This window comes from Mesitornis unicolor, unplaced genomic scaffold (genome assembly GCF_000695765.1).
Source record: "Mesitornis unicolor isolate BGI_N332 unplaced genomic scaffold, ASM69576v1 scaffold3925, whole genome shotgun sequence".
NCBI lineage: Eukaryota > Metazoa > Chordata > Aves > Mesitornithiformes > Mesitornithidae > Mesitornis > Mesitornis unicolor.
In genome coordinates this window covers 79,093-91,515 of record NW_010186030.1, presented here as the reverse complement: position 1 = coordinate 91,515, position 12,423 = coordinate 79,093, and the positions used below count along the sequence as shown (strand labels likewise).

Genomic DNA, 12,423 nt, shown 5'->3' with positions numbered 1-12,423 from the left:
GCTGAAAACGTGTTACTTTTAAAATATTATGTTGCTACTTAAGCCAAAATGTTCTTAGCCATCCTAAGGTAACCCTCTTTTCATGTTTTGATCTGCAGTGGCTGCAAAGACCTCTACTTTCATTACCTCCAGGCCGAGCTAATACTCTGATTAAAGCCTAGACTATAAAGTGACTGTTCAGCCCTAAGAGTCAATGTTTAAATCTCTGGACATTAGTGATGTTACAAATAGAGAAGGCAGTTCTCCTACATGTGAGAGAACTTCTCAAGAAGATGTTGTGTTGGCTTCTACTTTGAGGAAAAAAATTCCAGACTTGTATCTTACAAGACTGAGTTATGTCAGAAGTATGGGTTGAGATTTTCCAAGGAGCATTGTTCTCCTATAATTTGAGAATAAAAGATTTTATTATTTTTACTGTTTAGTCTCCTATCACTTGTGATAACTGTTTTATTGCAAGCTTACGTACATTGAAGTCTTAAAGTAAGGGATGTTAGTTTTCTGAATCTATTTGCAATTTCACAGCACTCAATCCCTTGTGGAAGTGTAGTTCTCTTTTTCCGTGCTAAACAAACCCTGTTTCTGCATCTCTGAATCTAGGTGGATGCGTTACGATTACGTCTGGAAGAGAAGGAGACGATGCTAAATAAGAAGACAAAGCAAATTCAGGAGATGGCAGAGGAGAAGGGAACTCAAGCAGGAGAGATCCATGACCTCAAGGACATGTTAGACGTGAAGGAGCGCAAAGTTAATGTTCTTCAGAAGAAGGTGAGACTGTCGAGGTCTGAGTCAGATATATGTCTCTGATACATCTCAATTTCTAAGTCTGTCAAGGAGTCTGAACTAGAATGTATACATTTTGGAGATTAATGATTGAGTCCATTCATGTAATGGGAAGACAGTAGCTGATGAATTTCCATCTTAAGTTTTGAAGAAAAAAACAGAAAGAATTCAAAGCAGAGGTTGTTGTATATGTTGTTTCTGCTTCTGTTTCACTATTAACAATAACTGAAGAATTTGTAGGAGGGGACATCATCTGAAAAACCTGTCCTTTCACACCCAACCACCTTAACAACAGATTTGAAGCATAGGACACTGGGTGACTATGACTTCAGTATGTGATGAAATGAATGAGGAGTTGTATTAGTAGAAGCAATTGGGATGATTTCTCTGTAACTTGCTGACAAAAGTTCAGGGAAAATCTTTGTGTAACTTTCATTCGAAATGCTGTTTTATCATACTTAATATTTCTTGGGAACTGCTAGAATAGGATAATCATGGTTCAGACTATACTGCGTATCTTTCTGGATAAGAAAATGTAGACCTTATCAGTGAATGGGGGAGATCTGGATAAGAAAAAGTAGACCCTGTCAGAGAAACTAGAGAGGTATCCCAAAGGGCATTGAGTCCTAGGGCAATGAATGTTATTATGGATGATTGTTTGCGAGTTGCAGACAATATATCCCAAATTGCTACTATACTTGGTGGAAGGAGAGAAATGCATGTATCACAATAGATTTTAATTTACAAATATTTTTTCCTCTGTATCTTTAGAGAAGCCACTCTTGGAGCTTGTATTGAATGTATTAGGCTGTGAACGTGTGGGGTTTTTTTTCTAGACCTTTAAGCAATTCTGTGGAATTCTTGTGATTTAAATAGTTCAGAATATTGATTAGTTTCTGATGCCTGGTCAGTGCCTTTCCTTCTAGTATACAGCTATGAATCATGAGGATTTAGGTCATCTTCAGTTCTCTTAAAGCAAACATCATGGAGGAATGGAAGTTCAGGCATGGAGTTTAGCCATAAGTCATTAATAATTCTAGAACAGAGCCCTAATTCCCAGTCTTCATGGTCTCATTTTTTGACTGTTCATCTTTTTAGAAACGCTTACAGATTTCCAGTTGTTGTGCAGTGCTTTCCTTTTGTATTCAAAATTACTCATTCACACTCCAAACATGAGCTGAATGTTTAACCTAGAAGTGAGGAATCTGACATTTGTGTTAATGTTAAATGTCAATGAGGATGTTTTACTTCCATTTACTCTTACACTGTTTTTTCACATGCTTGCTTATTTGCTTCACTTAACTCTTTAGAACGATCTTTCATGGGTTATATTTATAGGCAGTGCTAAAGGTTTTCTTTTTACTCATTTTTTATACTGGTTTTCTTAGGACCTAAGCCCTTCTTAAGGACTGTTTACAAGGGCAGGTAGTGATAAGACAAAGGGCAGTGGTTTTAAACTAGAGCAGAGTAGACTTAGATTGGACATGAGGAAGAAGCTCTTCACCATGAGGGTGGTGAAACACTGGAACAAGTCACCCGGTGAGGTGGTGGAGGCCCCATACCTGGAGACATTCAGGGTCAGGATTGAGGAGGCTCTGAGCAACCTGATCTAGTAACAATGTCTCTTCTCACTGCAGTGGGGTTGGACTAGATTAAACATCCCTTCCAACCCAGTGCATTCTGTGATTGTATGCTTTGTCCAAGTGCTGTCATTCAGTTCAGAATTTTATTATCTTTAAAAAAATGTGCAGCCTTTAAACTTTTGCTTCCATGGATAATAGTCTTTTTATTCCTCCCTCTGATGATAAACTGGTGAGTTCAGACAGATCAGGTTTTAATCTATGTATTCTCATTGAAGATCTGGAATGGTACAGTTTAAAAGTATCTTCAGAGGTCGTAGATAGTATTTTTTTTTACTGGCTTAGTTATCTGATATTAAATGCTTGCTTTAAGTTTATCAACATGATTTAAGTTGTACTTAGACATTTTAATTGAACACAGTGAAAGACTATGGAAGATGTGGAGTTTGAAAAAAGCTTTTCAACTTGAGTAGTGTTAAGAAATATTTTTCTGTAGATAGCTGGAAGCAGCAGCACATAACTGCTGCTTGCACTTATGAGGAGGTATGGGGTGCAGGTGTTGGTATATTGAAAGAATTTAACCAAATTAGGAATTGAATTAGTAGATATTATTTAACCAGCTTTTAACAAGTACTTTTCCCTCAGCTTATGTTCAAATTTGAGGATATTTTTGAAGCAGGTGTTCTATTGAACTAGATTTTGAACACTAATATTTTTTTTTAGTTTTAGGTAAAAAGAAAATTAAATTTGTAACAAATTTGACAAGAATTTATTGAAAAATCATTAAATTGCATATCTTTTCCATTTAGGAAAAATTGTTTACTTTCTTTTGAAGTGTAGAGACATTGCCTCTACTCGTAATGCAGCCATAGCCAAGTGTTATGTGGCTATGCTGGGCATTTGGTCTTCTGTTCATATTTTTTTTTATTTTCTGTGACTGTTGTAGATGTGTAGTCACCTGTTCTGATGACGCTGACAAGAAATTGTTTAGTGTATCATTTAGTGTAGAAAAAGTGCACTATACTGAATGTTTGCAATTTCTCATGTTGAAACAAAAATCATTTAAAAGGCATCCTTTACTGCTGGGTCTCTGTTTGAATTTGTTGATGCAGGCCACAGCATAGTTTGTTTTATGAACTATTAATATCGTTGTTCTATTGGTTAAAGGTGGCGAACTAGAAAGTATACTTTCTGGTCATTCTAAAACCCAGATGAAGAAAGCAGTGGAAGTTTACTGGCTGATTAGAGATCAAATAAAAGACAGAAGAAGTTTATGAACAACAAAGATCTGAAAAATTAACATGACAATTGGCATCACTACTGATACCCAGTAGGCATCAAAATACATCTTCCAGGTTGCTGAGGAAACCACATGCTTCACATTTTAAATTCTGGAATCTTTCCAGTTCTAAGCTGCTAGTGTTGCTGCTGGGTGGCACCTTTATTCGAGGCAGTAGAAAATAGGGCAAATGCTAGAAATTTGGAGACTACAGAAAAGAGTTTTAGCTTTAAGCCTGAAAATTTGATGGAAAAACTTAGTTTTATAGAGCTTCAGGATATTTTTTCTCATTTCATTGAAAAGAAATCTTGCATAAAATCTGATTTTAAGCTGCTAGAACTCCAGGCAAGGAGAGAATGTCAGAAAAGAAAACAAGGACCATGCTGGACAAATTTGAATTCTGAACCTAAAAAACATTAAATTGTACTTCGTTATTCTCGTTGCCACATCTGTCTATCTGTGCTGGTAGACCAGGATGAAAAGGAGTAGGAAAAAAAAAATCAATACTTTGCTATCAAAGCATTTTAGAGAAATAGCATTTGGGACAAAAGATAAGTGGGGGGTGGGGAAGCAGCGAATCAATCACCCTTGCTTTGAGGAGAGGTGATATTTTGTCTTGGGGGGAGCTTAGCATACCCTTCATTGTGCAATGCAGCTGCAGGCAAATAAAATGTAAGTTTTAGTGTCTGAACATAGCAGTGGTTTTTGGCAGCTCCTCATGCACTATGTGATATTTGACCTGTGATAAAGTAAAGGAAGAACACAAGAGTTTTTTGTTTGGTTGGGTTTTTTGTTTGTGACTGTGCTGACTTGTTTAGCCAGTATTCAGGAAGACTCCAAATGCTATTTTCCTGCCCTTTTGGATAAGCAGCATTGCCTTTCTCCAGAGGAAATAAATGCCCTCTGCTTTTCAAAAAGCTTAGAAATCAAAATGCATATCTTATGCTTCATGGTAAGAAGTGCTGTGTGACAAGAGAAAGGGACTGCAGATGAATTTGTAACTCAGTTGTTTAAAATCAGTGGTGATCATAGTTACTGCAGCAGCAGTGTTGGTTTAGTATTCATGACTTTCGAAGTTCAGTGTCTGTACTTTAAAGATTATTTTCTTTCTATTCCCTCATCTGTGAAGTAGGTACCGCCTCAGACAGCTCCTCTGCTTCAACCCCAGAGCACAGAGAAGGAACTGCATTTTCAAACATCTAATTCCATTTGTGGTAGTTTCATCCTACCTGGTGTGACCTTGAACTTCCCTACCAGATGAATGAATATATGGTTTTCTAAGAATGAAGCACAGGATGGACTCTTAGATATCCCTTTGAGATATCCCTTTGAGCAGTAACACTGTAGGAGGTGGCCTGTTCAAACGTGCAGCGTGTGCCTGAGTCTCTGGTTGTGCAAACTACACAGAAAAGAACAAAGTAAGACTGTCCCAACAAAGATGGTCCATGTGGACATTTACAAAGTTGGTGAGCGTATGCCCTCTTGTTTAAGACTGGATAATTTTTTGCCTCTGTAATACACCTGTGGGCAAGCTTATTCTCTGTTTTCCACCTGTTGGAATCATGAACATTGAAGGAGGAGCACCATACAGTGCTCCAGGGTTGTGTTGGTCTGCTCATCAGCCCAACTTCTGGAGGGAGGCAGAGGGAAGATATGCTGGGCTTTCTCCTCAGCTGGAACTGTTGAAATAGCTGCTTTTCTTCAGGAGCTCAGTGGTTTAACAAGCAAGGCAAATACAAGAGTATGTCTGTAAATACCTCTCTCTGTCAGCAAAAGCCATACTTCTGCCCCTTTTACTCCGGGTCTCAAGGCATGCCACTGAACTGGTTCCAAACCCAGTTCAGAGATTTCAGACACCACAAGAAGACCTAATGTCACCACAGGCTTGTGCCAACTTTATTAAAACTGACAGATGTGACCTCAAAGATGTGTCCTGGAGGGTCATGGAGGACTTGTCCCTCCATGTCCCTGAAGGGATATCAGACCTCTTCTGCTAGTGCTTTATCTTGCATTTGAGGCTTTGTTATAGGCTTGCTGACTACCACTGAACATAATAATAAAGTTGAAATTTGTGGCTTTTAGAAATTTCCAGAAGCTGTTCTGTCTAATTTGTTACCCTGTGTCTCCAAGATGCTAGGGTGCCTTCTCTTTCCAGGCATATACTCTCAGAATTGCGTTGACATGTGGGACAGGATTTTTAGCTAGAGGTATTATCTTCAGTTAGAGTACTAACAGGAAAAATTAGACAAGCTTTTAATCCTTCCTCTCTATCAAAATACTGCTAGATAAAATCCTGTGGTAGCAATGAAAGTGCCAAAAAAAACTGAAGAGGCTTCATTGTGTGAGTTAAAATTCAGCATAATTATCCTGTGAGATTTTTTCATTCCTGACAGTTTGGAAGGAGAGCTGTTGTTTAATTTCCACATGGGAAATGAGGACACAACACAATTTATTTTCATTTTAGAGTAAGCCATGACCATTTTGAAAATCAGATCCTTACTCTTCTGTTTTGACTTTCCACTTCTCTGAGAATCCATTGAGACTTTTAAAGGGAACCACATGCTTCACATTTTAAATTTATAGTTTTACGGCAAATTATCTTCACAGAATCATGGAGCAGTTGAGGATGGAAGAGACCTCTGGAGGTCATCTTGTCTGACTGCCCTGCTCAAGCAGGGCTGCCCAGAGTCAGTTGCCTAGGACCATGTCCAGACAGCTTTTGAATAGAGTTGCGTAAGAATTACTTTCATTGAACTTCAGAGCAGTGAAATCTGTGAGTGAATTTACTGATAGCTACCTAATATGCACTTGAAGATTGTTTAGTTAAGTTATTTGGGACATCTAAACTAGTGGAAGAGGCATACGTTAAATTCGACAAATTGATTTTACACAAAACAGATTTTATGCTATTACAGTAATTTTTAGTGCACAGTTGTGGCTACCAAGGCAGCAGGTAAGTTAGAGGAACCTCCTGGATTCAAACTAAATTCTTATGCTTGCTTATATTATAAATTAGAATTCATAAATGAGTAATATACTGCTTTATTTTTATATAACCTCTCTCTTTTGCTTGGAGTGTTTTGTGATACCACAATAAATAGCACATCTGGATCATATGTAGCGTATGTACCTATACTCCCACATGTATGGTAATATTATTTTTAAAAAATCAATTGTTGTTCTGATGTGTGAAAGATAGTAAGCCAATTTTTTATTTTAAGATCTAATCATGTAAGGAACATTCTCCTAATTTATACTGATGTTATTAAAGAATCTTGCCTGTTGCCTTTAGTAACTAAAGTACATGTTGGGTTTTTTTATTCTGAAGTAATGACTACCCATTCCTCCTCTTAGATAAGTAGATTCAAAGGAAGAAGGAAAACAGGACTGTGAGGTTAATGATGTTATTTCTGTAGATCAGCTATTGTAGCTGAAAAATGTAGCATTTTAAACCGATGCACATTGCTGTAATAGTGTCATGTAAGATTGATAGCAATAGCAAAGTTACGAGAAAACTCCTTTGGAGTTTCTGGTGTTATCTGTGCTCCAGTGTTCCAGAAAACTGAAAACATATTTCAAGAAGGACTTTTTTTTTCTTTTGTTAGTATCCCTCAAAGAGTAGCAGACATTTTAATATTATGTCCTTCTTGCGCCTCGAGATAACCTCCTGACTGGCAAGATGTAACATTACTCATAGGTAGTGGGACTGACAGATTCTGGGTTCTTGAAGGGATCTGGGAAAATGGCCAACTGTGAGGCCTCCTGGCTTCATTATAAATTAAATGTGTAGTTTTTCTGGCAAGATAAAGCTAATAAGCTTTCTTGGTGTATTCACTGTCGTACTAGACAAATACCAAGTTTCCTATGATTGAAGAGGCAGGAAAAGCAAGGGCGTGTGCCATTTTTGAGGTTGCTTACATCAGTCTTCCTCACATGGCTTTTCATTGCTCTCTGGGTTGCAAGACTTCACAATTTCCAGTGCTTTGGTCACCAGGCGTCGTTTTCTGCCCCTGAGGATTTGTCTGAGCTGTGTCTGGAACAGACATTAGTGATTGCATTAGCCAACTTGGGGATCTTCACTAGAACAAGGAAGGAGTAATTTTAAAGTTTAAATCAATAATTTCCCGGATTCAAGAGTGATTTTTTGACTCCACTGGGCTAGACAGTCTTCTAAGCTGAGTCTCTGCACAATATTTATACAGCCATTAGGGCTGACATAAGGCACAAGCATATATAAATAGCTTTCAAGCCTGTGATTTCACTTATCCAAAGGATAAAAAAACTGCTTAGTATGGAGCAGTGTCACCAGGAGAAACTAAGATCACCTTGTCCCAGAATAGCATGTGTTTGATAATTAGGATGCTCCTCTGCGTGATGAAGGGCTTACTTACCTTCTGGCAAAGATAGGTGTAGGATGAAACACAGAACTTCTGGGTAAAGAGGACTGCTCTGTGTCCTTTCCAGCCTTTATTTGCAGTGGAGACTGAAGTGTTGGTTTGCCTAAAGCAGTCTGTTGTATAAAGTAGGAAAGAATATCATCAAATGATGGTACTGATTTAATATATTGGGTTCTTAAATTCTTTTTTCTTTTGTTTTCTTTTATTTTTTTCTGAGGATGGGTCATGAAAGAATTTTACTTGAGAGTTTGATATTTTGTCACCTGTCACTGTGTGTTCTGAAGTAATTCTCTAAGAGCTGTGCTAGCTAAATACAGAAGAATACACACATACATGCACTCTCACTTCTGTGTTTAGTGTTTACAGTATGACTTCCTAATCCCTTCCTGTTCATCACTCTATATCCTCTCGAGGAGAATGGAACAGGACAATCATAGTTGATTGGGCATGTTTTACACTGGGATTAGAAACATCCCTCCTTTCCAGAGCTCTCTCCTCTTAAGGCAGTCACCTTACAGTATCTCTCTGATCATTTTAATAAATCGGTGATTTGGACGAAGTAATTCAGTGTCTGAATCCAAATCTCATTTAAACTCTTTATTCAAGTTGTACAGCCTTCTGCTTGAGTGATCCTAAATGATGATGTAAATGGAGTTTAGTTTGCTGTGAGGATTTCCTTTATAGTCAACATTAAATCCCGTGTTCCCATCCTATCCATTAGTTTGTCTCAATGTTTGGTCTTTTCTGCTCCCTGATTTCCATTCTTGGGTATTGTGGTGCTGTGATGAGTTAAGCCTTTTCCTTTCTTCATGTCTTTTCTCATCACCCTTCTTTCTGTTGCAAGTGTGTGATATATAGCACTGTACTATGTATGTATCCAAGCAGGGATGTGTCAGCAGTTGTGGTATGCTTAGTCTGTGTAGAACCAAAATCAAAATCTAAAGCAAGTGAGAAAAATAGCATCAGTTTTCCTAAGTGTATGGGATAAACTTGCCATAGAATGAAGAGTGTTTTTCACAATAATAATCAATGAAACACTGAATGTGGTTTTTCCAAGTAAAGAAGTTTAATTCATAATATAGTAAGTTTTTCACTTGACACTTCTAAAATGATATATAACCTTCTGAAGCTTGAGCTATTCTAAAAGCAATGTCACAACTCCTTAGTTTTATTCTGCTTCTTACAAAACAGAATATCAGATCTAAGTTAACATTTACTGGTTCCTATTTTTCCCTTGTTTGATCAACTTTTCACAATGAAGTAGTTTTGGTTTTCCTTACTTTGAACATTTGGGAACCATCAGTACAAAAATACTCCAAATTAATGTATTTGTGTTTTTTTCTGTAATGAGGTTTCCTAAATCAAATCTGTGCACGTTTATTGTAAATGTCTTTTCTGGGACTTGGAACAGGAATGAGCAAATGTCTCCAAAATACTTGTTTTTTAAATCCATGGTAAGTCTTGGGAATAAAACTTTAGAAAGCATAGTCACAGAGATTGCTTCATAATGTCAAGATACAAATGAAAGGAGAATTAGCATGATTAGGCCAGAATTTCAGTAAAATGGATCTTATCCATAATTATATTGTGAAATAAACTACCAGATTATTTCGATTATGGTTTTATTTAAAAGTGACATCTATGAAATAAATGAAGAATATATAAATTTAGTGTTTCCTTGAAGAAGGGAAGCAGAATAATTTAATTTTCATTTTACATAAAATATTGTCCATTCACATTAAAACCTGTGTGCTTTGAGGCATAGCCAGTATCAGTGGGTTGGAAAGAGCACCTCCCCCCGCACCCCTCACTTCAGAACCGGCTTTTGTATTGGCCAGTGTCCGTGATAGGACTTTACAATTCAAAGACTGCTTTTGGCTTGGTTAGGCTATTGATATTGTTTAACCTCCTCAGAATGAAGCAATTTCTTAACTACATTTAACTGTTTTACAGCTGTCTAAGGATGTGAGTCATTGCTAGTGCTTCATTTTTTCTAGGCAAATGCTTTGCAACTGAGTCAGTGCTTAAAAACATATACATTGGCTCCCCTGAAAATGTGTATTTCAGGTCATTTACCAACTCAAAAATCAGTCTTCAGACTTGGGGTCCTAATTTCTTTTATTATTTTTTTTTACCCGACTTGAATTATGCTGGAGTCTCTTTAGAAGCCTGTAAGGATCTGCCTCTCAGTGTCAGTTTTCAGAAATAGCAGGCTTTAGTGATAGGATTGTGTTAGAAGGTTTGAAGGAAATTCAAACTATTTACTATTGGGGCTGAAGGATTGCAAACATTATAGTAATATTCTGATGATATGATTTGAAACATCTGGTTTGAATACTGTTTGTTATAGGAAGTATGACAGTACAGAAACAAATTCGTTATTATACGGACACAAGCTGGAACACAGGAGGTTCCACTTAAATTTGAGAAGAAACTTCTTCTCAACAGGCTGCCCAGAGAGGTTGTGGAGTCTCCTTCTCTGGAGACATTCAAAACCCGCCTGGACGCCTTCCTGTGTAACCTCATCTAGCTGTTCCTGCTCCAGCAGGGGGATTGGACTAGATGATCTTTTGAGGTCCCTTCCAATCCCTAACGTTCTGTGATTCTGTGATTATTCGAAAGATACTGTAATTGAGTTTATGGTGACTGTTCTTGTTAGTTCTACTTAGCAATGATCTGTCAGCAAACTGGTGCTACCAGAGGATGATTAGGTATGCAAAGGAAAGGAGGACAAAAGGAAACAATGGGAAGGAAATGCCCATAGAGATTATTTATGTAAACATACCAGAACTATTTTTCTGGCTAATATAAACCTACTTCCAAAACAGCTTTGTATGAAAAAGCGCTGGAAAGAGAATTGTCTTTTGTTCCTTCACCAAAGGTACAAAATAATTAACTGTCTATACAAGTTAAGTCCATTTTGGTTGAAGCAGCACTTCTTCCTGCATACCATTCTTTTGTCAAGCCAACCTTATTGCATAAGTGTGCATGCAAAGTTAGGTAAAGAATGAAGCATTAATTGCATTAGGTGTCCTGCACTTCCTAGGTTTGTTTCTTAAGCTTCTTTTCACTGTGTGCAAATTTCTTCCATTGGAAGCAGTAGCAATGTGCCTGTTTGTGGTCCATACACTTATGGTAGAAATCACAAAAATAAATTCTTTGTACTTACTAAGCTGCATAGCAACAAAACAGTTCATTTGTAAAACTGAACACTCTAGAAGTTCATGCTAATTTCAAAGGACTTTTTGCAGACTGGTGATCGTAAGAGCAAAAATTACCAAGATTTCATCTTCTGAAAAAGCAAGAAACCAGTTGTTTTTTTGGGAGCTATTCTGAATTCTAACTGGGTCTAAGCAGCAGTAGATAAGTATGTACCACTATGCTGGAGTTTCCCCATCTCAAATTCTAATTTTCTTCTGTCCTCCTCCATGCTCTCCCCACCCCCTTTAGCCAGGTTCTCTTGCTTAAGCCAACTATATGTTCCTCTGTAGCCCATGGCTTATCATGGGATATGATTCTCCATACCAGTTCAAGATGTTACAGAATCTTGCTATGTGTCTTTACAAAACTAAGGAAGAGCTGTTTGGAAAGCTCACAGCTTATGTGAAGTTTTTGTTTATTTGTGTGACTATGTCATCTCTATGAACAGAGACCCTCTCAACCCACCTGAGTAGTTAAATCCTTTTTACAGTACTGCTTCCACCAGATGGAAGTTAGGAACAAAAAAGTGGGAGGCTTAGCAGTACCCTGGGACACTTTTTGTACGTCTGCTCTTGTAGTACAGTCAAGGAACACTGAGTGTTAAGTTGATTGTCTTCCATATATTCAGTGTATATTATGACGAAGATGTTACTGATCAAAACAATCTCTTTGCTGAGCTGCACTGGGGAAGTCAAGTGCAGAGCAAAGCAAAGATGTTTTCATCTGTTTATAGAAAAAAGTCCAGTGGAAGATTTGTCTGCAGGAGAGTAGTATAGCTAGTTACTACATATTAGAGATACACAAACAGTGGAATATGCAATGAACTTTCTCAAGTTGAAAAAGAGTTTGAATTTAAAATAGACATTTTACATTTTAAAAATATTTCCAAACATTATTGGACCTTCATATTTCTGAACAGATTGTTTTACTCTTTTCTTATTTTCTCAGAATGAACTAAGTTAAAAGGCTTTCACTATTTTTATTTTTTTTCTTTCACCACTTTATTCCTTTTACAAAACAAACAGAATAGCAAGACAAAAATTGGAAGTGGAAAATGAAACATAAATGCATTTAATTCTGTTACAACCCAGGTGATGAAAAAAAGTTATCATTGTGAAGTGTCAGTCTTTGATTAAAACCAGATATTTTTGAAGGAAGAAGAAAGTTCTTTTCCAATAACAGAGTA

The 12,423-nt window shown here is 37.2% G+C and overlaps 1 protein-coding gene across 1 annotated transcript in view; it reads left to right on the top strand.

Moving 5' to 3' along the window:
• ERC1 (ELKS/RAB6-interacting/CAST family member 1) overlaps nt 1–12,423 on the top strand; it is a gene marked incomplete at its 3' end in the record, with an annotated part of 160,902 nt that overhangs the window by 77,301 nt on the left and 71,178 nt on the right. Inside the window, exon 7 of the mRNA XM_010185010.1 lies at nt 598–765. Within this exon, the coding sequence (XP_010183312.1) occupies nt 598–765 (168 nt within the window). The remainder of the gene's footprint in view (nt 1–597; nt 766–12,423) is intronic.